We start from the raw sequence: 27892 nt of genomic DNA on the forward strand, positions 1-27892 counted from the left end.
TATGACAAGGCAGAATTGGTGTGTAGAGCCTGAGCTCTTTCATTAAAACTTGGGGTCCATGGATCAATTTTAGCAGACAATGGAAAAGGTACCGGTACTCAGTACCCCCAAGTACCCCCTCAAAAATAGTCCTGCTTTTAGGGAAGGGGGGGGGGGGGGTAACATTGGGAGATTAAGGGGTTGACCTCTCCTAATAGCTCCAGTGAAGTGCTACATGAAAAAAAAGCATTTTTTCAAAACCTCGATGTCCTAAGAGGTGTAACATACATAACATAGTAGATAATGGCAGATAAAGATCTGTATGGTCCATCCAGTCTGCCCAACACATCCTAACATCCATCTTTCTGGACAGACATGCATTCCCTTTCTGAAATGGGGAATGCACATTGGTTTTTCCACCCCGCATTAGTACAGCCTCAAACACACCTATACCACGCCCCTTTGCCTTATACACAATTTTAAGATATATGTCTAAATGCCTGGTTATGGGTGACTAAAACACATATAGGGCTTCTAAATAATCAACATAATTTAACTAGGTATAAACAAATGGATCAGTATTCAAAAGCACATATCCGAAGAGCAGCAGACACTGAGGGCCCAATATTCAGCCAGCAGTGGGCAGCACATTTGCTGTCCGTCACCAGCATTAAACCCAGGTATTCAATGACGGGCCATATCCGGCAACCAGCATTGAATATCAGGGTTTATTTTGGCTGCTAAAAGTTAACGATATTCAGCGCTAACTAGTTAACTTTTTAGCAGTCAAAGATAGGCCTGCTATTTGTGACTTACTTTGACCACTAAACATAACCGGTTTGACACTGAATAACTGCACCTAATCGGCTATGTCGTACGAAAAAGCTGGTTAGGGCCAGATTCTATATAAGGCACCTAAAAAATCGGTGCCTATGCGTATTCTATAAGCCACGCCTAGATTTAGGCACAGTATATAGAATACACTTAGTTGATATCCCAGTGCCTAAAATTAAGTGCCTCCATTTACACCAACAAAAATGTGGCGTACATCCCTGCACATAGATTTACGCACACCGGAGCCATATTCATAACTATGAACATAAATTGTGGAACGCCCATTTCCCTGCCCATAGCAACTCCCCTTTTGAACTAGAATTTAGGCGCAGTTCATTACAGAACACACTTAGCGAGTTGTGCACGTAAATTCTAATTATTGCCAATTACTGCTCATTATTGCTTGTTAAGTGCTGTTATCAACCCTGATTAGCTTGTTAAGCCAATTAAGTTATGCTTGTTGTTACAGAATACACCTGGATTTCAGCGCAGATCTCTAGGCATGATGTATAGAATCCGACAGTTAGCGGCTAGTCGCTAACCAGGATATTCAGAAGGAGATAACTGGTTATCTCCTGCTGAATATCCACGGTTAGGCGCTTAAACACTATTTAACCGGCCAGGAGCTATATCTGGCTGGTTAAATAGTTTTGAATATTGGAGGAGTATGAGTGCAATTCTATAACTGGGCACCTCCACTAGGCACAGGGTAGGAGCCTGTTCTATAAAAGAACTGAGGCTCAAAGGTCCTGTTATAGAATAGTAGTGTAAACTGGTTTTTTGACATGCCTCGAACATTCAGGTGTGTATACTTACGCCAGCCATAAATCTGGTTTACATACAAGCACCTAAATGCAGCAGTAACCGATGTAACCTACAGTATTCCGTAAGTTACACATATATGTTGGAAACCCCACTCCTATGTAGGTCCCACTTGCAAATCTGTGCTATGTAAGATGTACAGGTATTTGCAGAACAGCGCTTAGTCAGCATGCAATGCGCACATTCATGCATATATCCTACTGTTCTAAACAATTATGCACTTAAATGCACATGGAACTGTGAGCACCAAGGTTATAGAATTGTCCCCTATATGGATCAGTGCCCCTATCCACAATCTGGATAGTGCTGTTCAAAATTCATAGAGACTGATCTGGCACTATCTAGATAAGGGGTAATTCTCGAAAAGAAGCTTAACGTTAGGAGTCAGGATAGAATGTGCTAAGAGTGAATTCTGTATTGGCAACTGTATGCGTAAGTGCCAGCATAAGTCGGCATTTGCACACCTAGCTTTCGGAGCGAGCACTTATACTAGCTCAATGCCTGCTGTAAATGCTCGCACCTAACTGTACGCAGTTAGGTGTGTAAATGCTAGTATTCTGTTAATTATGTGCACTACTGCTAGGCACTCCCCTGACCTACCTATGCCTCCTCTCCCACGTCCACGCCCCCTTGCCACTGTGCACGATACATTCTGTGTGCTAGCTCTACTGATAGTGGCCTAATGGTTAGTGCAGCAGGCTTTGATCCTGGTAACCTGGGTTCAATTTCCACTACAGCTCCTTGTGACTTTGGGAAAGCCACTTAACCCTCCATTGCCCTAGGTACAAAAACTTAGATTGTGAGCTCTCTAGGGACAGAGAAAGTACCTGCATACAATGTGTACAGCGCTATGTATGTCTAGTAGCACTATAGATATGATTAGCAGTTGATGGTATTCATCTGTTGTCCATAAAGCTGTGCAGATATCTATAGGCCAACAAAAGAGCTGTCTTAGGGTCCCTTTTACTAAAGGGTTAGTGGGCGGCAATGGGCTTTCCGTGTGCCAATCTGGAACTACCGCCGGGCTACTGCGGGAGACTGGCAGTAATTCCCACCCCCAGTGCGTGCCTTTTCTGGATTACCTGGTGGTAGATTAGTGCAGGACCCCTTACCACCCCTTCAATGGGTGGCAGTAAGTGCTTCCTCCCCTGAAATGACTGTGTGATAAGTGGTTCACTTACTGCACAGACATTTTGTTCAGCCTTTTACCCGCTGTAGTAAAAGGGGGCCTCAGTGTGCATCAAAAACAAGCGCTGACACTAGACCAGGCCCCCTTTTACCGCAGCTTAGTAAATAGACCCCTTAATGTACTACTGAATACTGCCACTACCCTTAGAGCCAGCAGTGGTCAATTCTCCATCTATATTCAGCACTGCTTGCCTCTGGATAGCAGAATACATGGAATATGCTGGCTGCAGTATTTCTGAATATTAACTTGAAAGTACAGTGCTCGTTGTTATAAATGTCTTTTTTGAAGTTAATTGATCAGAAACCATTTTTCCGAGTGCATCTTAGAATTACAAATTCAAACTCTAAATTAATATTTAAGCTGTAAAATATCACAGAATGCTGGTTTTCTTTTTGCTCATCTGATCCAGTGCCAATATACAGCAAGATTACATGGCCTTCATACTAAGCAACAGCACCTCTACTGCTTCAGCCCCAAACACAGTCAAATGAAGTTAAAATGGTTAAAGCTTTCTGAATTCTTTGATTCAATGCAGTATTGTTTTTGGATATAATTTGAGAGAATAATATGTATGATGTTGCTGTTTATGCTAAGCCACTCTCATAAAATCACAAGGAAGCAAAGTATTTACATGAAAACTGTAAAGTTGAACGGGTTGGTCTTCCATTACCAATCAGCTGGCAGTCCGTGAGTTATACAGACTGTGTCAATATATATTAAGGATATCCCATCTTGGACTGCTCATAATTAAAAATGTTTTGCCATTATTCCAGTGGAACTTTCAGACGGAAATACAATTTGTCCAGTAGTTGGTAGATTAGAGACAGGAGACACAGCCATTCTATTTTTTAAAACATTATGGAACATCCACAGAACTTTTGATTTTTTTTGTTTGTTTCGTTGTTAGATTTAGAATCAGTAGCAACTTTAATAATATAAAAATTTTGTTCACCCAGCTTAGGGGGGGGGGGGGGGGGGGGGGGGAGAAATGTGTCCTTTCGTCTACAAGTTTTTCATTCTAGAACTTGCCCTCTGTTGTTTTTTTTCATTCTGGATTGTTACAAGTCTGGGTGATGTAAATGCCTCTTTCCCAGATGATATGTATAATAAGTGCTTGAGTTCGTAGTTCCTTGCGTCAGTGGCGGTCATAGGCCGTAGCAGCTGCAGGTGGTGCTGCTCCTCGTGCTGCACTGTAATAGTAAGGAGAACCTGAAAGACAGAAGAAATCTATGAGAATTCAATAGCTAAAAACAACATATGTAAGTCACGAGAATGCTCTTCCGGGTATGGAATTAGTGCTAAACTACATGTTTACTAAAAGACTCATCCCTCCTCCTGAAGAGGAGGTGATTAGTACATCTGCATTGTATGAGAAAGAAAACAGAACATAACATGGGATTTTTATACACTGTTTCAACATGTAGCTCAGTATGGTTTACAACTATAGGGTTAGAATCCAAATTATTTCTAGCTGTACTCTCCTTCACATAGGATTTACCTAACACACATAAAAGTTCTGACCTCTGCAGTAGACACATGGACAGATACTGACCATACTCCTAAAGGTTTCAGCTCAGTAGAAAGATAGTCTACATACAAAATTACTAATCACTGTTGGTACAAGTTCGCAATATAAATGAATAAAAACTACTATTATAATAGTGTGCATGTGGTTATTCAGTACATTAACTGTGGCTACAAGCCCTCAGTATAATAAGTGTCAAATCTAAAATCCAAACGTTTCTGCACAGGTTCTGTAACTTGAAGCATATTTTCAAAGCATTTAACCTTCCAAAGTTCCATAGGTTTCTATGGAACTTTGGAAGGCTAAGTGCTTTGAAAATATGTATGTTAATTTTTGCAACTAATGCAGGCTAACTGCAAAACTTTAAAAAAAAAAATTGGGACTCCTTGTCAAAGCAGATGGATGTCTCAAAATGGCCCCCCAAAAATGTCCATATGCCAAAAATGTCCAAAATGAGATTTTCAAAAGGTAGAATTTGGTTATTTTACACTGCAGTATGTCCAGAAAGCAAGGGGGGGGGGGGGGGGGGGGGGGTGTTGGAAGCATGTTTTGTGCAGAACTAGGGTAGGCCCAAAATTAGGACATCTTTCAGTGATACTGGAACAGGGCGGTGGGGGGAGAAGTAGCGGCAGCTTTTCTAAAATGGCTGCCATGACCTCTAGTAACAACCTCACAGTACTTCAGAAAGGTATTTTAGAAAGACTGGACCAACGATGATTGCAGGTAAGTCTGGGAGGAGGGATCTATCCTGCATGATGGGGTAGTGGGAGGTGGTGATGGTGGTTTGCATGGTCGGAGGGAGGGGGAGAGGAGCTTGAACTCACTTCAGAGAGGGAAGGGAGAATTGGGACAGAAGGAAAAGATCGGGACCGGGGGGGGGGGGGGGGGGGGGGAATCATCAGGCCTCTGTACAATTGTTTTTTATTGTTAGTGTTATTATGTGGGTCCCAGCCAATATTTAGCAGGGGCCCACATAGCAAAGATGTTAGGAAGTATTTTTTCACGGAGAAGGTGGTGGATGCTTGGAATGCCCTCCCGCGGGAGGTGGTGGAGATGAAAACGGTAACGGAATTCAAACATGCGTGGGATATGCATAAAGGAATCCTGTGCAGTAGGAATGGATCCTCAGAAGCTTAGCCGAAATTGGGTGGCGGAGCAGGTGGGGGAAGAGAGGTTGGTGGTTGGGAGGTGTGGATAGTGGAGGGCAGACTTATACGGTCTGTGCCAGAGCCGGTGATGGGAGGCGGGACTGGTGGTTGGGAGGCGGGAAATACTGCTGGGCAGACTTGTACGGTCTGTGCCCTGAAAAGGCAGGTACAAATCAAGGTAAGGTATACACATATGAGTTTATCTTGTTGGGCAGAGTGGATGGACCATGCAGGTCTTTTTCTGCCGTCATCTACTATGTTACTATGTTTTGAGCTGCAGTGAATATTGCTGGTATCTGCATAACTCCCCCCCTGTACTGTCTCTGACTTGCCCATTTTTTGAATGGCTGATCAGAGCCGATATTCAGCAACATAGTAAGTGATGGCAGATAAAGATCTACATGCTCCATCCAGTCTGCCCAACAGTCACATTCATTATCAAATCTTTATTGAACCAACAATCCAATTTACAAAGTTTTACTTGCTATGTTCCATTTTACAATGCCTTCCCCTCCCCCCCACAGAGATTAACAGCATACAATATGAATGTGGTATAAAATATGCATACTTGATCTTGATCCATCCTTGTCAATTTCAGGGCTCAGGCCATAAAAAGTCAGCTTTGCACTGGCCCTACTTCCCAACTACTGAAGATGCCATCAAAACCCATTCCAACTCATCCTGATCTGTCTTGCCATATGCGGGACACAGACCGTACAAATTGGTCTGACATTGTCCTCACTACCCCACTGCTAGGATATAAATGTAGGCATTCCCAGAGAGGGAGAATAGGCAGATTTACACGAATACATACATGCATTTGTACTTTATACATGTACAAAGTTCTTATCTCAAAGCAGGTATAACTTTGTGCAGCAGCGTTTAGGGAAGCAATTTTTTAAAGGCACATGTTCATAATCCCCCACATTCTATATATGGCACTCAGGTTTGCGTGTCCAAATGTATGCGTCACCCAAGATGCACATGCAAATTAATTGTTTAATGAGCTTAATGGCATCAATTATTGGGTGCTAACAACCAAATTATCGATGTTAATTGGAACTCATTAATATTTGCACGCGCATCTGGCTGCATGCTATTCTGTAAGGCAGTAAGCCTAACTCCCATAGCGCATATCTCAGAACGGGGTGTGGCTATGAGAAGAGCACGGGCTTTTCAGGGACGCTACAAATACTTGCGCACGTAGTTATAGAACAGTGGGTCAGTGCGCTTAACTTGGGCACCAGTATTTACACCAGTTTTCAGCAGGTGTAAAGTCTGGATCAGCTTCCAGAATATCTCAGATCTCAGTCATCTCTGGAATGGTTTAAGGTTGACAATTTCACTGATGCTAGACCCAAGCACTACGGGGCTCTGGGAATGTTCCCCTTCTTAGAGTGTTTCCCTCACCCCCTGCTTTCCTGTCATGATTATTGTAGTTCTCCTCCCTTATTCATCTATCCTGTCCACCTTCTATATACTTCATGCCTCTTCGCTATCTTTGCATAGTCTGTAAGCCGCCTAGCTGGCATTGCTGATAGGCGGGATAGTAAGTCCTTAATAAACTTGAAACTTGAGCCCAAGATCTGCGCTTAAGCACTATTCTATAAAGGCTGAATATCCTTTACAGAACAGCCCAGTTCTATTCCCACTGTAGCTCTAGTAATTTTGGGCAAGTCATTTAACCCTCCATTGCCTTAGGTACAAACCCAGAGTGTGAGTCCTCAAGGTTCAGAAATATACCTACTTTACCTGAATGTACACCAGTTTGATAGCTTTCAGGCTTGGAGGCAGTATATAAATAAAGAAACAAAATAAATACATTGCCAGCATAGTGAAAACATCAGTTATATAACTATTGGCTCCAGAATGATCGTAAGTTCAGCTGTAAGGAAGCTTGAAATTTTAATATCAGTACCACTGCTATAGTCCTGATTCATCAACACTTGTGTTCTGTTCTGTGCCGATGGGTAAAACCCCTCATGAATCTAATTCACTGCTATTATTATTATTTTTTAAAATGGCATTTGGATCAGGGCTAAGATTATTATTTAAATAATTGATTTACCCTTTACACGACATTTGTAATCTCTTTTCCACTCTGCTGACTTATGACATTCTCTTCCAAGTCCATTGTGTTCGTAAAGGTTTTCATTTTAAAACTTTAGGGCACAATAATTTGCTTTTGCATAGTTTATTTCATAGAAGTTGTATGCAAAACAGTTTACAGTTACTAGAAGTGAGAGAAAAATAACAGTTTAAACTGGAGGGAAATAAAGATTTCAATTATTTATATAGCTCAAATTGTATGCACCAAAGCACAGGGGAGATCAAGCAAAGCAATGACAGAAAATTTAGAAGGCAATTTTCAAAATGTCTGCAATGGGATTAAGGGATATGGGATTCTTTTTAAAAGGGTTAACTGTCATTTTGCAAATGTAATAAAAGCTAGTCTACACATGCAAAAGGGCATACATATGCTTATTACTTACACATGTATCTTTGCAACATGCACAGATTTCAAGGCTGCATGTTCTGGGTGTAATTTGCACATGATCTTGGAGGATTTTTAAAATATGCATACTTTCCCTATTTTACAAGGGAAATGTACATTTATGTCATAAAATGTCCTCATCAGAGTTTACACTGCCTCTGAATCATGCACAGATTTATGAACTAACTGCTCATGTAGACCTCAGGTACTGAGGAGTGAGTGAGGTGGCGATTGTGCTTATCTCTCATCTTAAAAGCAACCTCATAAAGCCAAAGGTTGAGGATTAGAACCTGCTCGTTAATTGACTTCTTTTGTATGTATTATTTTTCAAAATCCAACACTTAACATTTATTTGCCTACAATTCCATATGGAAGTTGTAAAAAAAGGCACTTACAGATCTAAATACCACTGCTTAGATGTGTATCACGTATCACCCTGACTGAGGTTGCTCTGTCTTTTTTTTTTAATCCTGTGGTTTTTGTATAATGGCTGTTCCTGCTATATGTGGCAATAGATACAACTGTTATTTCCAGTGCCCTTCTATATATTTTACAAAATTCTCTGCATTCAGCAGGCCTTCTGTAAAATACCTTGAAAACTTTGGCCAAGTTTGATATCCCTTTCCCAATCTAGATGCCGTGTATTTTTTATCCCTAAACGTTACACGTATATGATGGTACTGTGCCCTGTATTATCTTCCACAACAGACATTCTAGTTTAAAAGTAATCCTAGGCTCGACACTAAATCAATGATTCTTGATAAAATAATCTGTAATTTTATCTGATTTCTTAAGTGAAAAGATCAGTCGAACAGCTACATTCTGGATCGTTTGGACCTTTTTCAACAGATACTTCAGTAACCCCAAATAAACAATGTTGCAATAATCCAACCTGCTGAGAATTAAAGATTGTACCATAAGTATAAATAATTCCACTGAAAGATATATTTCCGAATAGCCCATAATCTTCTCATAATATGAAAAGAGCTTTTAATAAGTAAATTTGGTTCCATGGATAGTTTGTTATCTAGTGTGATGCCTAAGAATTTAATGGATTGATCCAATATAAAACTTTTCCTATCTATAATCAGACCTGATGCAATTAGTTTAAAGCATTCCTGATTATCTTGCCACCTTAACTATTCCATATATATCTCAACATGTAATCTCTGATCATTTAGGGGCCCTTTTACTAAGCCGCGTAAGTATCTACGCAAGCCCAATGCGTGCCAAAATGAAGTTACTGCCTGGCTACCACGTGGCTCTTGCAATAATTCTATTTTTGGCGCATGTCTGATACGTGTGTCTGAAAAATAATTTTTATTTTTGGATGCACATATTGGACACACGCCAAGTGGCATTTGACATGTGTAGGTCATTACCACCCAGTTACTGTGTGAGTCTTTACCACTAGGTCAATGGTTGGTGGTAAGGTCTCAGACCCAAAATGGAGGCATGGCAATTTTGATTTTGCCGCACGTCCATTTTTGGCAAAAATTTTAAAAAGGCCTTTTTTACAGGCGCCCTGAAAAATGGATTGGTGCACACTCAAAACCCATGCCTACACTACCACAAGTCATTTTTCAGCGCACCTTAGTAAAAGGACCCCTTAATGATCATAGAATGGTCCTATCCAGCCTGATAAAGGCTTACTGGGAGTCTACACGAAGAGGTGCTTTTTATTTTACTGCCCCATTTTTATGGAACACATTGCCTATTTCCTTCTGATCTGAGACCTCATTCTGGCATTTTTTAAGGTTGGGCTCAAAACTTACTTTTTTAATTTGGCATTTGAAGGTTTCCTAAATAACAGATCTTAGATTTTATGAGCGTCTGTTCATTAGGGGTTCTCTGTGCTAGGGATATGCTTACAGTCAGCCATAGGCGGTCGGTGGCCCAAATGTTTGAGGAGGCTAAAGGGGGTGGGGTCAGGGGCAGTGCCAGGGGTGGGGCTTACATCCATAATTATCCGACAACAGAAAAAAAGTAAAATAGGAACAAGTAATACCTTTTATGAAATTTAGATATTAGATATGTATCATATGTCAAAGAATAAAGTGGTTACTCAAACTTGATAGCTGAACAGTATAGTTGGAAGGAAAGTGCATTTCTACAGAATAGGGATCCAGAACTTTTGGATGACACAAAAGCACCAATGCTAAGGTATAATTTCCAGAGTGCAGAGATACCAAGGGTGTCCCATCCCAAATGTGAAAAGTACCACCCCAATTAGTGAGATTCAAGGTTAGCAAGTGAAAGTTGAGCTACTACTGAGAATGCTATGAGCAAAATTAAGTCCAAATTCTAATATTAGGCATATTGAAAAGTAATGCAAAACCTTAAAAAAAGTCACTCAGGACCTAGAAAGCAAATTGACTGTAACATAACAATTGGCATACTGAGTCGGACCAACAGATTTAAATTTCAGAAACTGACACATTCCACTCACTAAGTTAAAAAATGAATAAATATTTGAAACAAAAATGTATAATAAGGTGATACCTTTTTATTTAACTAATTTAATAAATTTTTTTACTAACTTTTTGGAGTTTACTAACCTGAGGAAGGAGGTTTAGACCTCTGAAAGCAAGTCAAAAATGTATTTAGTCCAATAAAAAGTTGTCATCTTAGTTTACATTTCTTTTGTTTTATTTTTATTTATTAACCTGTAAAGTGGACTAACATGGCTACTTCATTGTACATTAAAAATATTTTTACCTTTGCTATCTGGCATCTAATTTTTCTAATTGTGCAGGTCGCAGTCTTTGGTTACTGCCTTTCTGTCTTTTAACTCTTTCCATATCTCCTGTCCATTTATCATTTTTCTCTCTTCGCATGTCTTCTTCACATCTTCTATTACATCTGTCTCTGACACTGATATTTTCTTTTCTGCTTTCTTCCATTTTTCTGCCTCTCTGACCACTCAGACTTATCCATGCTTCATTTTTCCTATTTTCCATCTTTTTCCCTCACCCAGGGTGTGTGTGTGTGTTTGTGTGTGTGTGTGTGTGTGTGTGTGTCTCAACTCCCCCTCAGCCATATCGGATCTGTTTCTCTCGCTCCCACTCCACCATCCAGGATCTTGTGTGTGTGTGTCTCTCTCCCTGCCTGCCATAATCTCCTCTCTGTTTCTCTCCCTCCATCTAACTTTCTTCCCCCTCCTTGCCATGCAGCATCTCTTCTCTCTTCCCCTGCCCCAGGCATCCAGTTTCTCCTCTCTCTCCCATCTCACCCTACCTCACATACCAGATCTCTTCTCTGTCTCTCTCTCTTTCCCCCATACAATGTACCTCTGTCTCTCCCCCACCTTCCAGCATTGCTCCTCCCTCTCTTTCTTCACTTTACACCTCAGCCTCTCTTCTTCCACTGCCTGTTTTTCTTTTCACTATCTAGCTTTCTTCCTCTGTCTCTTCCCCCCCCCAATATCCAGCTTTTTGTTCCTCTGTTTCTTCTCTCCCCCTAATATCCAGCTTTGCTCATCTGCCTCTTCTCCCCCAAAACATCTAGCCTTGCTTCTCTGTCTGCCCCCCTCCCCAAATATCCAACATTGTGCCTCTGCCTTTTTCCTCCCCCATCACCCTCTCTCTTTCCTCCCATTTCCTGCCTCCAGCATTATCTTCTCTCTCTTTTTTATTCCCCTTAGCTGCAAAAAGAAGATGGAACTTCCCTTCCATACTACCTTGCTGCCACCCGCTGCCTCTCTGATTCAGTGGCCATCGGTAAACAAACACTGTGCATGGAGCCATAGAGCTCTGCGACAGCACTGACAGCTCTTCTGGTCCCACCCTCTATGATGCAACATCCTGTTCAGGCAGGAACCGACAATCTGTCAGCAACGTGCAGAGCTCTATGGCCCCGCACACAGTCTGTTTATTGACGGCCACTGAATCGGGGAGCAGTGAGTCTCAGGCAGAAAGGCAGCAGGGAGGGGAAGCTCCAGTTAATACGTTTTGCTGCTGCTAGAGTGGGAAGCGCTTCAAAAGAGGTTGCAATTGGGCTGGGGAGGCTTAGCGGGCCAGTAAGGAGGAGGGGGGACCGGTGGAGGGGGGAAGTGGCGGCGATGACCTCAGGGGGTGGGGTACGGGGGCCGAGGATGGCGGGAGGCGGAGCAGTGGTGGGAGAAGGAGAAGAGAGAAACAGGAAGGGAGGGGTGCCCGGCGCTGCAAAAGGTTTGATTTTTATTTTGAGTTTTCTTTTCATACAGGGAGAAGCGGGGAGCGGCGGCGACCTCGGGGGGGGGGGGGGGGCGCAAGGCCATCCATACAGGACGCTCCTGATGAGCGCCTTTGCCCCCTCCCGATCCTTTTTTTTTTCACTTTTAGATTGATGCAGGGGGAGCGGGGAGAAGCAGCGACCTCGGGCGTCAATAAAGGATGCCCCAGATGCATGTTTTCGCCCCCCTCGCTTTTTGGGGGGGGGGTGGTTTTTACATAGAAGATTTTAGTTGGATAGCCCTAACGACAGGTACAGACCTGTCATTAACGTTTTGGCAGTTTTCCAACGTTAGGGCAGGTGGAAAACTTTAGTGCATCTCGTTTCAATAGGGGTTCTACACAATTTGCTCATCTGCATTCCGTTTTCGTTTTCTGCTACCGTCATCGGAAAATGGCCTTTAATGCATGCCATGGTTCAAATATTCTTCATTAAAGGGTCGTTAAAGTTTATTGCATCTGGGCCTGAGTTAGCTTCAAAGAGCCTGTTTAAAAAAGACCCCTTAGATTCAAAGCTATATAAAGAGGAAAGGTCCCACTGAACTTTCTTTCTGAGAAGTTCTGAGAGAAAAGGACATTTCTCTGGTAAGTGAACACTATTTTGCTTTGTGCTTTGGGGACTTAAAGATTGGGGTTTAAAAGAGGAATTGTAGGTTAGTGATAAGCAAAATAAAAATATAAAAAGCAAATTTTATCAACTAATCTCCATAGTCTTTTCCCCTTAGTTTTAAAACTTGAACACAGCATTAACAGATAGACTCTAACAGGCACAGATTGTGTTGGAGGCAAAAACATATAGTAAAATGTTTGTTTTTTTAGGTATATTAAAAGCAGGAAGCCGGCAAAAGAATCAGTTGGACCACTAGATGACCGAGGAGTAAAAGGGGTGATCAGGGAAGACAAAGCCATGAATTCTTTGCTTCGGTCTTCACCGAGGAAGATTTGGGTGGGATACCGGTGCCAGAAATGGTATTCGAAGCTGATGAGTTGGAGAAATTTAATGAATTCTCTGTAAACCTAGAGGATGTAATGGGGCAGTTCTAAAAATTGAAGCGTAGCAAATCTCCTGGACTGGATGGTATTCATCCCAGAGTACTGATATAACTGAAAAATGAACTTGTGGAGTTATTGTTAGTAATATGTAATTTATCCTTAAAATTGAGAATGGTACCGAAAGACTGGAGGGTGGCCGGGAAATTATAGACCCGTGAGTCTGATGTCGGTGTCAGGCAAAATGGTAGAGACTATTATAAAGAACAAAATTACAGAGAATATTCAAAAGCATGGATTAATGAGACAAAGTCAACATGGATTTAGTGAAGGGAAATCTTGCCTCACTAATCTATTACATTTCTTTGAAGAGGTGAACAAACATGTGGATAAAGTTGAGCCAGTTGATATTGAGGGGCATAATCGAATGGCACCAGCCATCTATATGGCTGGCGCCGCAAACAGCAGTCCCGAACCGTATTATCGAAAAAGATGGCCGGCCATCTTTCATTTCGATAACACGGTTGGGGCCAGCCAAATGTCAGAGATGGCCGGGGTTGAGATGGCCAGCATCAGTTTTCGCCGCTAATGGAAACCGATGCTGGCCATCTCAAACCCAGCCAAATCCAAGGCATTTGGTCGTGGGAGGAGCCAGCATTTGTAGTGCACTGGTCCCCCTCACATGCCAGGACACCAACCAGGCACCCTAGGGGGCACTGCAATGGACTTCAAAAATTGCTCCCAGGTGCATACCTCCCTTACCTTGTGTGCTGAGCCCCCAAAACCCACTACCCACAACTGTACAACACTGCCATAGCCCTAAGGGGTGAAGGGGGGCACCTACATGGGGGTACAGTGGGTTTTGGGGGGGGGGTTGGAAGGGTCACATTTACCACCACAAGTGTAACAGGTAGGGGGGGATGGGCCTGGGTCCACCTGCCTGAAGTGCACTGCACCCACTAAAAACTGCTCCAGGGACCTGTATACTGCTGTCATGGAGCTGGGTATGACATTTGAGGCTGGCATAGAGGCTGGCAAAAAAATGATTATTTTTTTTTTTGGTGGGAGGGGGTTGGTGAGCACTGGGGGATTAAGGGGATGTATCCCCGATTCTCTCCAGTGGCCATCAGCTCAGTTGGGGCACTTTTTTGAGGCTTGGTCCTAAAAATAAATGGACCAAGTGAAGCCGGCGAAGTGCTCGTCAGAGCTGGCCTTCTTTTTTCCATTATCAGCTGAAGTCGGCAATCTGATAACCAGGCCCCCGCCCCGCCTTCCATACCCTACCGAAACGCCCCCTTGAAGTTTGGCTGGCCCTGCGACGGAAAGCAGTTGAAGCCGGCGAAAATCGGCTTTCGATTATATCGATTTCGCCAGCTTCAGGAGATGGCCGGCCATCTCCCGATTTGTGTCGGAAGATCGCCGGCCTTCTCGTTCGAAAATAATCAGGATTGTGTATCTGGATTTTCAGAAGGCATTTGACAAAATACCTCATGAAAGACTCCAGAGGAAATTGGAGAGTCATCGGATAGGAAGTAGTGTTCTATTGTGGATTAAAAACTGGTTAAAAGATAGAAAACAGAGAGTAGGGTTAAATGCAGTGGTATGCTGGAGCCATTTGTTAAAAAGCGCGAGCCGGCTCTGGCTCTCCTCCCTCCATCCGGATCAGGTCCCTCAATGACTCTTTGTCCTTCGAATTCTTCGGGGTAGGCAGTCTTGCCTGCCCGCTGTCAACGCTGACTCTCCCCCGCTGACGGTTCGCGCTTTAAAAATGGCCGCCGAGACTTCCAGAGGCGGCCTTGCGAGACTTCTGCTGAAGTCTCGGTGGCCATTTTGAAATGCAATCTGGCAGCAGGGGAGAGTCAGCGCTGCCAGCGGGTAGGCAAGACTGCTTGCCCCGAAGAATTTGAAGGAGAAGGAGTTGGTGAGGGACCGGATCCGGAGGGAGGGAGGGAGGAGAATTCGCTGAACAACTCGGGAGGGGGTGGCAGGGGAAAGAAGGGAGTCACTGGGCATGGGTGGATGGAGGGGAGAGAAGGGTCGCTGGGTATGGGTGCATGCAGGACAGGGGAGAGGAGGGTCACTGCTGGACATGGGTGGATGGAGGGCAGGGGAAAGGAGGGTCACTGGACATGGGTGGATGGAGGGCAGGAGAAAGAAGGGTCACTGGGTATGGGTGCATGCAGGGCAGGGGAGAGGAGGGTCACTGGACATGGGTGGATGGAGGGCAGGGGAAAGGAGGATCACTGGGTATGGGTGCATGCAGGGCAGGGGAGTGGAGGGTCACTGGGTATGGGAGCATGCAGGGCAGGGGGAGAGAAGGGTCGCTGGACATGGGTGGATGGAGGGCAGGGGGAGAGAAGGGTCGCTGGACATGGGTGGATGGAGGGCAGGGGAGAGGAGGGGAGAGAGAAGAAATGCTGGACATGGATGGAGGGGAGGGAAGAGTGAGGAAGGAGATGAGATGAGGGGAAAGGAAGAGAGGAGAAAAACTGCACATGGATGAAGAAAATAGACAGAAGCTGAGGACCAGAAATGAAGAAGAAAGGAGGAAAGGAAAGAAATAAATGGAAAGGAAGCCCTGAAAACGGAGTTAAGAGGACAGATAGCAGCAGAATCGGATACTGGGCTAGCATGATCAGAAAAACAGTCACCAGGCAACAAAGGTAGAAAAAAATCATTTTATTTTCATTATAGTGTTTGGAATATGTTCACTTTGAGAATCAGGTGCTCAACATTAAAAGTTTATATTTATTTACTTATTTATGGTATTTTATTGCACATTAAACATGAATTAGATTGGAACCTGGGATCATTTAATTTTTTTTCCTGGAGTAATGCATTGCCACCACCCCCCCAGGCTCTCTCCCCAGCTATAGCCAGCTCTGCAATTTGGGGGAGAGGCGCAGACGGGGACCGGGGGGGGGGGGGCGCAGAGGGGGACTGGGGAGAGAGCCTGTTGTTAAACATTTACCAGCACACCACTGGTTAAATGGTCAGTATTCTCAATGGAGAAGGGTAGATAGTGGGGTTCCCCTGGGGTCTGGGCTGGGACCGCTGCTTTTTAATATATTTATAAATGACCTAGAGATGGGAATAACTAGTGAGGTAATTAAATTCAAAGTCATTAAATAGCGGGAGGATTGTGAAAAATTACAAGAGGACCTTACGAGACTGGGAGACTGGGCGTCTAAATGGCAGATGACGTTTAATGTGAGCAAATGCAAAGTGATGCATGTGGGAAAGAGGAACGCAAATTACAGCTATGTCATGCAAGGTTCCACGTTAGGAGTCACGGACCAAGAAAGGGATCTAGGTGTCGTCGTTGATGATACGTTGAAACCTTCTGCTCAGTGTGCTGCTGTGGCTAAGAAAGCAAATAGAATGTTAGGCATTATTAGGAAAGTAATGGAAAACAAAACTGAGGATGTTCTAATGCCTTTGTATCACACCATGGTGCGACCGCACCTCGAATATTGTGTTCAATTCTGGTTGCTGTATCTCAAAAAAGATACAGTGGAATTAGAAAAGGTGCAGAGAAGGGTGACAAAAATGATAAAGGGGATGGGACGACTTCCCTATGAGGAAAGGCTAAAGCGGCTAGGGCTATTTAGCTTAGAGAAAAGGCGGCTGAGGGGAGATATGATAGAGGTTTATAAAATAATGAGTGGAGTGGAACGGGTAGATGTCAAGCGTCTGTTTACACTTTCCAAAAATACTAGGACCAGGGGGCATGCGATGAAGCTACAATGTAGTAAATTTAAAACAAATCAGAGAAAATATTTCTTCACTCAATGTGTAATTAAACTCTAGAATTTGTTGTCAGAGAACGTGGTAAAGGCGGTTAGCTTAGCGGAGTTTTAAAAAGGTTTGGATGGCTTCATAAAGAAAAAGTCCATAGACCATTATTAAATGGACTTAGGGAGAATCCACTATTTCTGGGATTAGCAGTATAGAATGTTTTGTACTTTTTTGGGATCTTGCCAGGTATTTGTGACCCGGATTGGCCACTGTCAGAAACAGGATGCTAGGAATGATGGACCTTTGATTTTTCCCAGTAAGGCAATACTTACAGTGGGGGAAATAAGTATTTGATCCCTTGCTGATTTTGTAAGTTTGCCCACTGACAAAGACATGAGCAGCCCATAATTGAAGGGTAGGTTATTGGTAACAGTGAGAGATAGCACATCACAAATTAAATCCGGAAAATCACATTGTGGAAAGTATATGAATTTATTTGCATTCTGCAGAGGGAAATAAGTATTTGATCCCCCACCAACCAGTAAGAGATCTGGCCCCTACAGACCAGGTAGATGCTCCAAATCAACTCGTTACCTGCATGACAGACAGCTGTCGGCAATGGTCACCTGTATGAAAGACACCTGTCCACAGACTCAGTGAATCAGTCAGACTCTAACCTCTACAAAATGGCCAAGAGCAAGGAGCTGTCTAAGGATGTCAGGGACAAGATCATACACCTGCACAAGGCTGGAATGGGCTACAAAACCATCAGTAAGACGCTGGGCGAGAAGGAGACAACTGTTGGTGCCATAGTAAGAAAATGGAAGAAGTACAAAATGACTGTCAATCGACAAAGATCTGGGGCTCCACGCAAAATCTCACCTCGTGGGGTATCCTTGATCATGAGGAAGGTTAGAAATCAGCCTACAACTACAAGGGGGGAACTTGTCAATGATTTCAAGGCAGCTGGGACCACTGTCACCACAAAAACCATTGGTAACACATTACGACATAACGGATTGCAATCCTGCAGTGCCCGCAAGGTCCCCCTGCTCCGGAAGGCACATGTGACGGCCCGTCTGAAGTTTGCCAGTGAACACCTGGATGATGCCGAGAGTGATTGGGAGAAGGTGCTGTGGTCAGATGAGACAAAAATTGAGCTCTTTGGCATGAACTCAACTCGCCGTGTTTGGAGGAAGAGAAATGCTGCCTATGACCCAAAGAACACCGTCCCCACTGTCAAGCATGGATGTGGAAATGTTATGTTTTGGGGGTGTTTCTCTGCTAAGGGCACAGGACTACTTCACCGCATCAATGGGAGAATGGATGGGGCCATGTACCGTACAATTCTGAGTGACAACCTCCTTCCCTCCGCCAGGGCCTTAAAAAATGGGTCGTGGCTGGGTCTTCCAGCACGACAATGACCCAAAACATACAGCCAAGGCAACAAAGGAGTGGCTCAGGAAGAAGCACATTAGGGTCAAGGAGTGGCCTAGCCAGTCACCAGACCTTAATCCCATTGAAAACTTATGGAGGGAGCTGAAGCTGCGAGTTGCCAAGCGACAGCCCAGAACTCTTAATGATTTAGAGATGATCTGCAAAGAGGAGTGGACCAAAATTCCTCCTGACATGTGTGCAAACCTCATCATCAACTACAGAAGACGTCTGACCGCTGTGCTTGCCAACAAGGGTTTTGCCACCAAGTATTAGGTCTTGTTTGCCAGAGGGATTAAATACTTATTTCCCTCTGCAGAATGCAAATAAATTCATATACTTTCCACAATGTGATTTTCCGGATTTAATTTGTGATGTGCTATCTCTCACTGTTACCAATAACCTACCCTTCAATTATGGGCTGCTCATGTCTTTGTCAGTGGGCAAACTTACAAAATCAGCAAGGGATCAAATACTTATTTCCCCCACTGTATGTACTAATGCAACGTGGTCTAATACTGAACATAACAAAGACTCTACTGCTACACTAGTGTTTCTTTCATTGTTGCCAGCCCAAGGAAATGCAGTGGCAGTGGCAAAACAGAAGGTAAAGAGGGAGGTTTGAAAATAAAATGCTGAACTAGGGGGGAGGGAAGAGAACGTGGGAGATCCTGGATCACTTTGGGCAGATAAAAGAGAGAGTATGCTGGATGAAGGGGAGGGAGAGTAAATAGATAGAGGGTATGCTGGATCATATTGGGGGATAGAGGAAGACAGATGTGAAAGGGAAGATGCTGGGTCACAGGAGAATATGAAAGAGGGAAGAGAGATGCTAGACATGGGGGAGGAGACATAGTGAAAAAAGAGGGGAGATGCTGGGCATTAGGAGGTACAACAGGGAGATAGAGTAGAAATGCTGGGTATGAGGAAAGGGGACTAGGGGCCAGATGAACTAAACTTAATGAGCCATTAACGAGTAAGTAGTAAACCCTGGCATGCAGTAAAGGCTTCTCCCAGCCATTTTCCGATCATGGTAGCAGCTAACGTAAACGAAATGCAGATGAGCAAATTAGTATTATAATGTATAGAACCCGCATTGTAATGAGATGCACTACCATTTCCCAATTCCCTTACCGTGGAAACCCCTAACGGGAGGTCTGCACCTCTCGTTGGGGCTGCTGTGAGGGAATCGGAAAGAAAAAAAAAACATCCAAGTGTTCGTCAGGAACGTCTAACACGAGCTGGATGTCTTCCTGCAGCTTTTGTGTTGGGCGTCCTTCTTGGACGTGTTTTTCTTATATGCAATTTGGAAGGACTTCTCTGGAGAAAAAAAAAAAGGACGTTCCTGTTTTTCTTAACTGCCTAAACTGACCACAAGCACAGTTCTTTCAACAGTCCCCTCCAAGATTGTTTTCAGCTTGCACCCCCCCCCCCCCCCCACTAGATCGGAACGTGTGAGGACATCCAAATCAAAACTTTTGGATGTCCCTGCCTCCAGGTCACTCTCAGCCAATCCCAGCGCGTTTAGCTGTTAGCAGTATCAGCTAAACGCGCTGTGATTAGCTGAGAGAGACCTGGAGGGCGGGACGTCCAAAAAGTTTTGATTTGGATGTCCTCGCATATCCCGATCATGTGTGTGTGGAGGGGGGGGGGGGGCGCAAGCTGAAAACAACCTTGGAGGGGACTATTGAGAAAACTGTGCTTCTGGTCAGTTCAGGCAGGTAAGAAAAACAGGGACGTCCTTTTTTTTTTCTCCAGAGAAGTCCTTCTCCTGATACTTTTTGGATGTCCCTCCCTCCAGGTCTCTATCAGCCAATCTCAGCGTGCTTAGCTGTTACCAGTATCAGTTAAACACGCTGGGATTGGCTGAGAAAGACCTGGAGGGAGGGACGTCCAAAAAGTTTTGATTTGGACGTCCTTGCACATCCCAATCCTGTGCGGGGGGGGGGGGGGGGGGGGGGGAGGGGATGGGGCGCAAGCTGAAAACATTGCAGGTAGGAAAAACACGTCCAAGAAGGACGCCCATCACAAAGGCTGCAGGAAGACATCCAGCTCATTGTTAGATGTCCCTGAGGAGCACTTGGATGTTTTTTTTTTCTTCACAGAAGTCCTTCCTAATTGCCTGATGTAAGCCTGCCTTTAACATGCAAAGCAGTAAACAATGGAAATGTTACACAAGTGAAGAGCAGTAGCACTTAAATTAACTGGGGCTCTTTTCAGCACTGTTTCTCTTCTGAGGTTCAGGCTGCTGACAAGTTTCCTGCTCGTCAGGGACCTTCTTTTTTTTGTTGTTTTTTGAGTACAGGACATCCATAAAGGACGTCCTGGCATGCGCAGAGCAGTCAGCTTAAAGCTTGGCTGCTCTGCGCATGCTCCACCAACTGACTGGCCGACTGTTTACCGACTGTTTAGAGAATGCAAGTGAGCTACAACGAATGCCCGTTCCATTCCTTACCGATTCGCTAAGGGAATCGGTAAGGGAAGGGCTTTAATGATTTTTTAGTGCATCTTCCCCTAGGAAGACAGAAAAGAAATGAGGACATGTGAGAGAGAGAGAGAATAGGGCACTGAGGTGAGACACCTGATGGGGAGAGAAAGAGGTAAGATTCTGGATGGGGCACAATAAAAGGATGGGTGGAGAAAAGGAAGAGAGGATATGTTGGACGTGGTGGAAGAGAGAGGAGGAGGCTGGTGTTGGCAGATACTGGGGGTGGAAGAAGGGTCCTGATGCTGTGAGAAGAGGGCTGGAGTCTGATAAGAGGGCTGCAGTGTTGGATATGAATCTGACAAAAGCAAAGGCTGGCCAACAGGCGCTCCAACACAGGAAATGGTGCTCAAAAGATGCTTTATTCTCTGACTGGGCAAGAGGACCCAACATGGTCCGTGTTTCGGCACAATAAAATGCCTGCCTCAGGGGTCATATTAATATTCAAGCAAGTCCTGAACTAATTAAATTGCCCAAAGAACTCCAGGTAACGCTGTGTGTCTGGATTTTCTCCCAGAGTTCTTTGGGCAATTTCATTAGTTCAGGACTTGCTTGAATATTAATGTGACCCCTGAGGCAGCTGTTTGATTGCGCTGAAACACAGACACATTCCTGATTTGCATGCGCAATTTAATAGAATAATGAGCCAATTAGTGCCAATTATAATTGGCTTTTAACAAGCAATTATTGCCACTAGATGTATTTGTGACCAATGTGCCTAAAAGTTACAAACAGTCCAAAACTGGCTTTTTAACAAGTAATTATTGCCACTAATTAGATGTAATTGGGGTCCGTGCCTAAAATTTACACACAGACCAAAAACATTATGCACGTAAATTTGAATTATTGCCAATTAGTGCTCATTATTGCTTGTTAAGTACTGTTAAAAATGCTGAATGGTTTGTTAAGCCAATTAAGATACACACGTCGTTATGGACCATGCTTAGATTTCAGTGGGGAACGCTGGGCATGATATATAGAATCCGGCAGTATGTCACTTAGAATTTAGGTGCACCACGTTATAGAATACACATAGAGGGGCATAATTGAACGAAAACGCCTATCTCCATGGGCGTTTATCTCCAAGAACGGGTCCGTGAAGGGGTGGACCGAACCGTATTTTGGGAAAAAATAGACGCCCATGTTTTATTCAACAATGTGTGAGCTGGGCGTTTTTGTTTTTCAGCGATAATGGAAAATGAAAGCGCCCAGCTCAAAAACGAATAAATCCAAGGCATTTGTTCGTGGGAGGGGACAGGATTCGTAGTGCACTGGTCCCCCTCACATGCCAGGACATCAACCGGGCACCCTAGGGGGCACTTTTACAAAACCAAAAAAAAAGGTAAAAGAGCTCCCAGGTGCATAGCACCCTTCCCTTGTGTGTTGAGCCCCCCAAATCCCCCTCACAACCCACTGCCCACAAGTCTACACCATTACTATAGCTCTAAGGGGTGAAGGGGGGCACCTACATGTGGGTACAGTGGGTTTGGGGGGGTTGGACGACTAATAAGCATTAAGCAGCACAATTGTAACAGGTAGGGGGGATGGGCCTGGGTCCACCTGCCTGAAGTCCACTGCACCCCCTAACAACTCCTCCAGTGACCTGCATACTGCTGTCAGGGAGCTGGGTATGACATTTGAGGGTGAAAATAAAAAGTTGTGAAACATCATTTTTTGTGGTGGGAGGGGGTTAGTGACCACTGGGGGAGTCAGGGGAGGTCATCCCCGATTCCCTCCAGTGGTCATCTGGTCATTTAGGGCACTTTTTGGGGCCTTATTCGTGAAAAAACAGGGTCCAGGAAAAGTGTCCTAAATTCTAGCTAAAAACGCATACTTTTTTCCCATTATCGGTGAAATGCGCCCATCTTTGTTCGGCAGATAACCACGCCCCAGTTCCGCCTTCGCCACACCTCTGACATGCCCCCATCAACTTTGTCCGCATCCGCGACGGAGTGCAGTTGAAAACGTCCAAAAATCGGCTTTCGATTATACCGCTTTATTCGTTTTTGTGAGATAAACGTCCATCTCCCGATTTAGGTCGGAACTTGGGCGTTTTTCTCGTTCGATTATAAGCAGGTTAGTGAGTTGTACATGAAAATCTCAATTCATACCAATTTAGTGCTGATAATTGCATGTTAACATCCAATTAACGGCACTTATTAGCTAGTTAACCAGTTAAGTTATGTGAATTGTTATAGAATATGCTTCGGTTTCCGTGCGGATTTTTAGTCACCGTATATAGAATCTGGGGGTATAAGTCTATAAGTAGCGCACTTTGTAAGATCTTTCCCCAATTTGGGAAGAACAATTACTTGTGCCTGATACATTCTCCCAGGGAGGTTTTCGCCTAACAGAACATCATTAAACAGCCGAACCAAAAAGGGGGCCAGCTGCTCCCACAGAACCTTGTAAAATTCCATGGGAAATCCATCATTCCCCGTAACCTTCCCCATTTTCAAGATGTTAATATTGTATTCATGTTTATATTTGGTCATCTTACTGTTGTTATGCTGCTAACAAAATTGTAAGTTTTACGTTAAACTGTACCTTCTGTACACCACCTTGGGTGAATCTCTTCAAAAAGGCGGTTAATAAATCCAAATGTATAAAATAAATAAATAATTGCATCTATAAGCTCCTGCTCCCGTATATCCCTATTCAGCCATCTTTGATCCTGTTCTGTCAAAACTGGGAGATGCACCCTCTTCAAATATTCATAAATGGCTTGCCTCGGTGCTGTACATTTGGCCTATATTTAATTTTTTAGTGGCTTATTTTGATATAATTAGATTTCATATATTTGTATTTCTATGTAGTCATATATTTTATATCATTTTCTCACAACGTTTTGTTTGTTTTTTTCTAGTGGCATATATGGTTTGTTAATTGTTTAGAGTTCTTTTATATCAATTTGTAAAATGTATTCTCTCTTCATGTTGTTGTTCTGTATAGTTATGTAAAGAATCTAACAAAAAAATGTGTTTTGGTCTTTTGTAGATACAATTTGGGCTCCTGATGTAGGCCATTGGGCCAAAACATTATCCATGTTGAGTCCCATGTTATTTTTAGTGTTCGTTTTTAATGAAGGTTTTTTTTTGGGGGGGGGGGGGGGTTGCTTTTTGTTTTTACTGCACACTGCACCGTGTGGGTGTTGTTTTTTTTCTCCACTTCCCACTACACAGAACACAATTTAGAAAAATGCCCTATTGTTAGAAAAAAACAGGACTTTAAGCACAGCAGATAAGTTAACAGAGAATTCTTTTCTACAATGGCATTCATGACTTCAAATCACCAGCTTATAAGGTGGCCTCCGCAGGATCAAGCGCCAAAGGAGTTATCAGTACTTAATGAAAATAAATTCAGAAACACATTTACTAGAAATGCTTTCGCCCCCCACCCCTCAGAAAACTACAACAACCTGTTAGGTAAAAAGGTTAAGGCACAAACTCTGAGTTCATTCAGGAGAAAATGAAATGGCTTTCAAAGGTAACAAAACTAATGTAATACACAATGAAAATAGAAGAAGCTTTGTAGACCAGATTATTATTTTGCTCTCATCTGGCTATACTGCTTCGAATTTCCTAGCATTCTGTCTTCTAATTCATAAGAACAACTGAAAGGTGTTCTTTTTAAAGCTCCTTCTACTTCTTACATTGTCTGACAGGTCCACATTTATTCTCCTTGGTTTGATGTGTTCTAATTCACATTTGTATGATGAAATGAAAAGAAAAAACCCACCATTTTTCTAGCAAGATGAAAACCTCCCATCAGAAAGCATTCATTCTTTCTCTATCATTAGTCTCATATTTAAAAAAAAATGGGCCAGTCCTTTGTCATTATTATTTTTGCCTGCTTTCTAATTCATATTATCATCAATTTGTTCCTTGACACAGTCATTTCTGCCTCATACTTGCTCTCTAATCCTTTTATAGAAATCCAGAGAAAAACTGATTCTAATCCTAATTGACTGGCTCCAAACCTTTAACCCACTCTGAAGCCCATGCCAATATCGTCAATCTTATGCTGACCCCCGTCCCCTATAACAACAGCTAGATAGCTCAGGTGTATCCAAAAGGGAATCCTGTCAGACTCACTTACATTTCACAATGTACACAAATCACATCAGTTCAGAGTGGGAACAGTGCATCAAACAAAATCTGTCATGATCAACATCAAGTCGAAAGTAATGAGTGGAAATGGTAAAAGAAGTTATTACTACAAACCAGAATGAAATTGAATCATTTTTCTTCATTAGACTGGGTTGTTATTATCTACTTTTAGCATGTTTTTATTAAGCAGGCTATGTATACAGCAGCTTGCTATACCCCTTCTACTCCATATTATCTAATATGTCACAAGAACTTTTATAATTTTTTTGTTGGTGATTACAATGCACAGTGTAGAAGTGCCATATATCATGATACACACTGACATCTGGTGGAATTGGTGGGCACTTCACAGGTTGAAGATAAGGTACTCACAGCTGACAGTAAACCTGTCGCCTTGCTGATTATTATCAAGCATATCTTTTTTCCAATTGGGAATAAAAGGATAATGTAGCCCAGCAGCTTCCGTCTGTGATTTGGAAATCAATTGGAACTAATAGTTAGGAGAAGAAGCTCAGAACCAGGGAAGCCTGGTTCAAACACCCCTGCAGCTCCTTGTGCACTTGGGCAAGTTACTTAGGGGTCCTTTTACAAAGGCATGCTAGCATTTTTAGCATGAGCCTAAAATAAGCATGTGCTAAATGCTAGAGACGCCCATATATTCCTATGAGTGGCTGTAGCATTTATGGCACACTAAAAAATGCTACCATGCCTTTGTAAAAGACCCCCTTAACCCTCCATTGTCTGAAGTGCAAACTTAGGGGCCCTTTTACCTTACCGCAGCTGAAAATGCCTTACTGCGGGACGTGCTCAGGCATCCTGTGTTTATATATATATATATATATATACACTATAATAAATCGCACCCTCAACGTTCTGAGGACACTGACGTCACTGCAGGCACTCACACACCAGTTCGTAAGTTCATGGTGGTGAAGCCACAACACTCGGATATAACAAAAGAGAGGGAACAAAGTACAAACTAAAGTCCAAACAAAAAAAAACAGCACCACGGGCCTTTAAAAATGGAACACAGTTCTTTAATGAATGAGCCTTGACAATATTAAATGCTTTAGGTGTTTATATAGGCTTATATATGTACTGTATGCTTGATGAGTCTAAATATTAATCTTTGGTTTTACTCATTATATTTAAAAAAAAAATTTAAAATTATATTATTTCTATGTTTTGTATTCTATGTAGACCCCTGACGCAGGTGCTAGTCACCGAAACACGGCCCGTGTCGGGTCTTTTTGTCAAGGCTCATTCATTAAAGAACTGTGTTCCATTTTTAAAGGCCCGTGGTGCTGTTTTTTTTTTTTGTTTGGAAGCCACAACACTCACCATGTCTTCATGCCCCGCCCTCGCATCACACGTGATGACGTCGAGGGCGGAACACGTACAAAACAAGACAAATGAACGCACGGGGAGCAGTAGGGAAACACGCAGAGCGGGTTTCCCTACTCCTCCCCTTCCAACAAATCGCAGCCGCCGAGGACGTGCCCATCACCCTGCCTCTTTCGCCCCATCACCCCGCCCCTTTAAAGGTACCGCCCCACCCCCCGTCGCCCCCTCTTCCCCTCATCACCTTCCCTCCCCCCTGTCACCTCCCCTCCCCTTACGCCACTATCCCTGGTGGTCTAGCGGTACCTGTTCGCTTGGGCAGGAATGAGAGAGCCTCCGCTTTCCTGCCCGGAGCGCTGCTGCTAGCTGCCCGGCTGCATCGTGTGTGAGTCCGGCTCACAGAGTTTCAAAATGGCCGCCGAGAGTTCAAGCTGCCTCGCGAGACTACAACTCTCGGTGGCCATTTTGAAACGCCGAGAGCCGGACTCCCACACGATGCAGCAGGGCAGCTAGCAGCACCGCTACGGGCAGGAAAGAGGGGGCTCTTTCTTTCCTGCCCCGACCGAACAGGTACCTCTAGACCACCAGGGAGACTAGCGTAAGTGGAGGGGAAGGGAGTCCCGTGCCAGCTAGCGCCCATTTCATCAGAGGCAGAAACGGGCCTTTTTTACTAGTATATATATATTGGGGGCAGTTCTGGGGCGGAGAGTAGGCATGTTCTGTACTAATCAGTTGCACAGCAACATTGCCACATGCTAAGATTAGTGCGTGGTTCGTGGCTCACACGTTAATGGCCACACACTAATAGGAAAATTAGTGTGTGGCCATTAATTGAAAAAAATCTAAAATTCGCCCATTTTACCCATGTGGAAAAATTGGCCTTAGTTCGTGGGAATGAGCCATGTAAGCACATGCTAAGGTCACATTTTACTGCAGTTTGATAAAAAGGCCCCTCTGGGGACAGAAAAATACTAAGGGGACCTTTAACTAAGCACGTCCTACAAGCATCAATTTTGAACTACAGCCCGGCTACCGTGTGGCCTGGGCAGTAATTTCATTTTTTATGCGAGTCTACTACGCACACCGGACATTTTCCAGCACGTATGAGTAACCGGGCGGTAGTCAGCATTATACACACATAGACCAGTACTACCTGGTCAATGGGTGGTGGTAAGGTCTCAGGCCCAAAATGGATGCGTGTCAATTTTAATTTTGCCACATGTCCATTTTCAGCCCCCCAAAAAGCTTTTTTTTGCAGGTGCGCTGAAAAATGGACCTCTGTGCATCCAATACATACATCTACACCAGTGCTGGCCATTTTTTGGTGCACCTTAGTAAAAGGACTCCTTACTGCATCTGAATATGCATCTCTTCAATAGCTGGGTTCAATGCCAACTGCAGCTCCTTGTGACCACGGTAAAGTCACTTAACCCTCCATTGTCCCAGGCAAAAACCGTAGGGCCTCTTTTATTAAACCATCCTACAGATTCTAACATGGAAAATGTGACACAGTCCATTGGGCTGTGTTGCATTTGCTGCGCTAGGAATCGCTAGTGAGGTTTAGTCAGGGGTGTGCTGGTAAAGTTTTAACAA

At 43.6% G+C, this 27892-nt stretch overlaps 1 protein-coding gene across 1 annotated transcript in view; it reads right to left on the minus strand.

The window, feature by feature from the left end:
- Positions 1 to 3959: 3959 nt before the first annotated feature.
- The window catches only part of PAX5 (paired box 5), a 790496-nt gene continuing 766563 nt past the window's right edge, over positions 3960 to 27892 (minus strand). The window contains 1 exon segment of the mRNA XM_030194363.1: positions 3960 to 4033. Within this exon segment, the coding sequence (XP_030050223.1) occupies positions 3960 to 4033 (74 nt within the window).

The sequence above is a fragment of the Microcaecilia unicolor genome, chromosome 2 (assembly GCF_901765095.1).
Source record: "Microcaecilia unicolor chromosome 2, aMicUni1.1, whole genome shotgun sequence".
Classification (NCBI taxonomy): domain Eukaryota; kingdom Metazoa; phylum Chordata; class Amphibia; order Gymnophiona; family Siphonopidae; genus Microcaecilia; species Microcaecilia unicolor.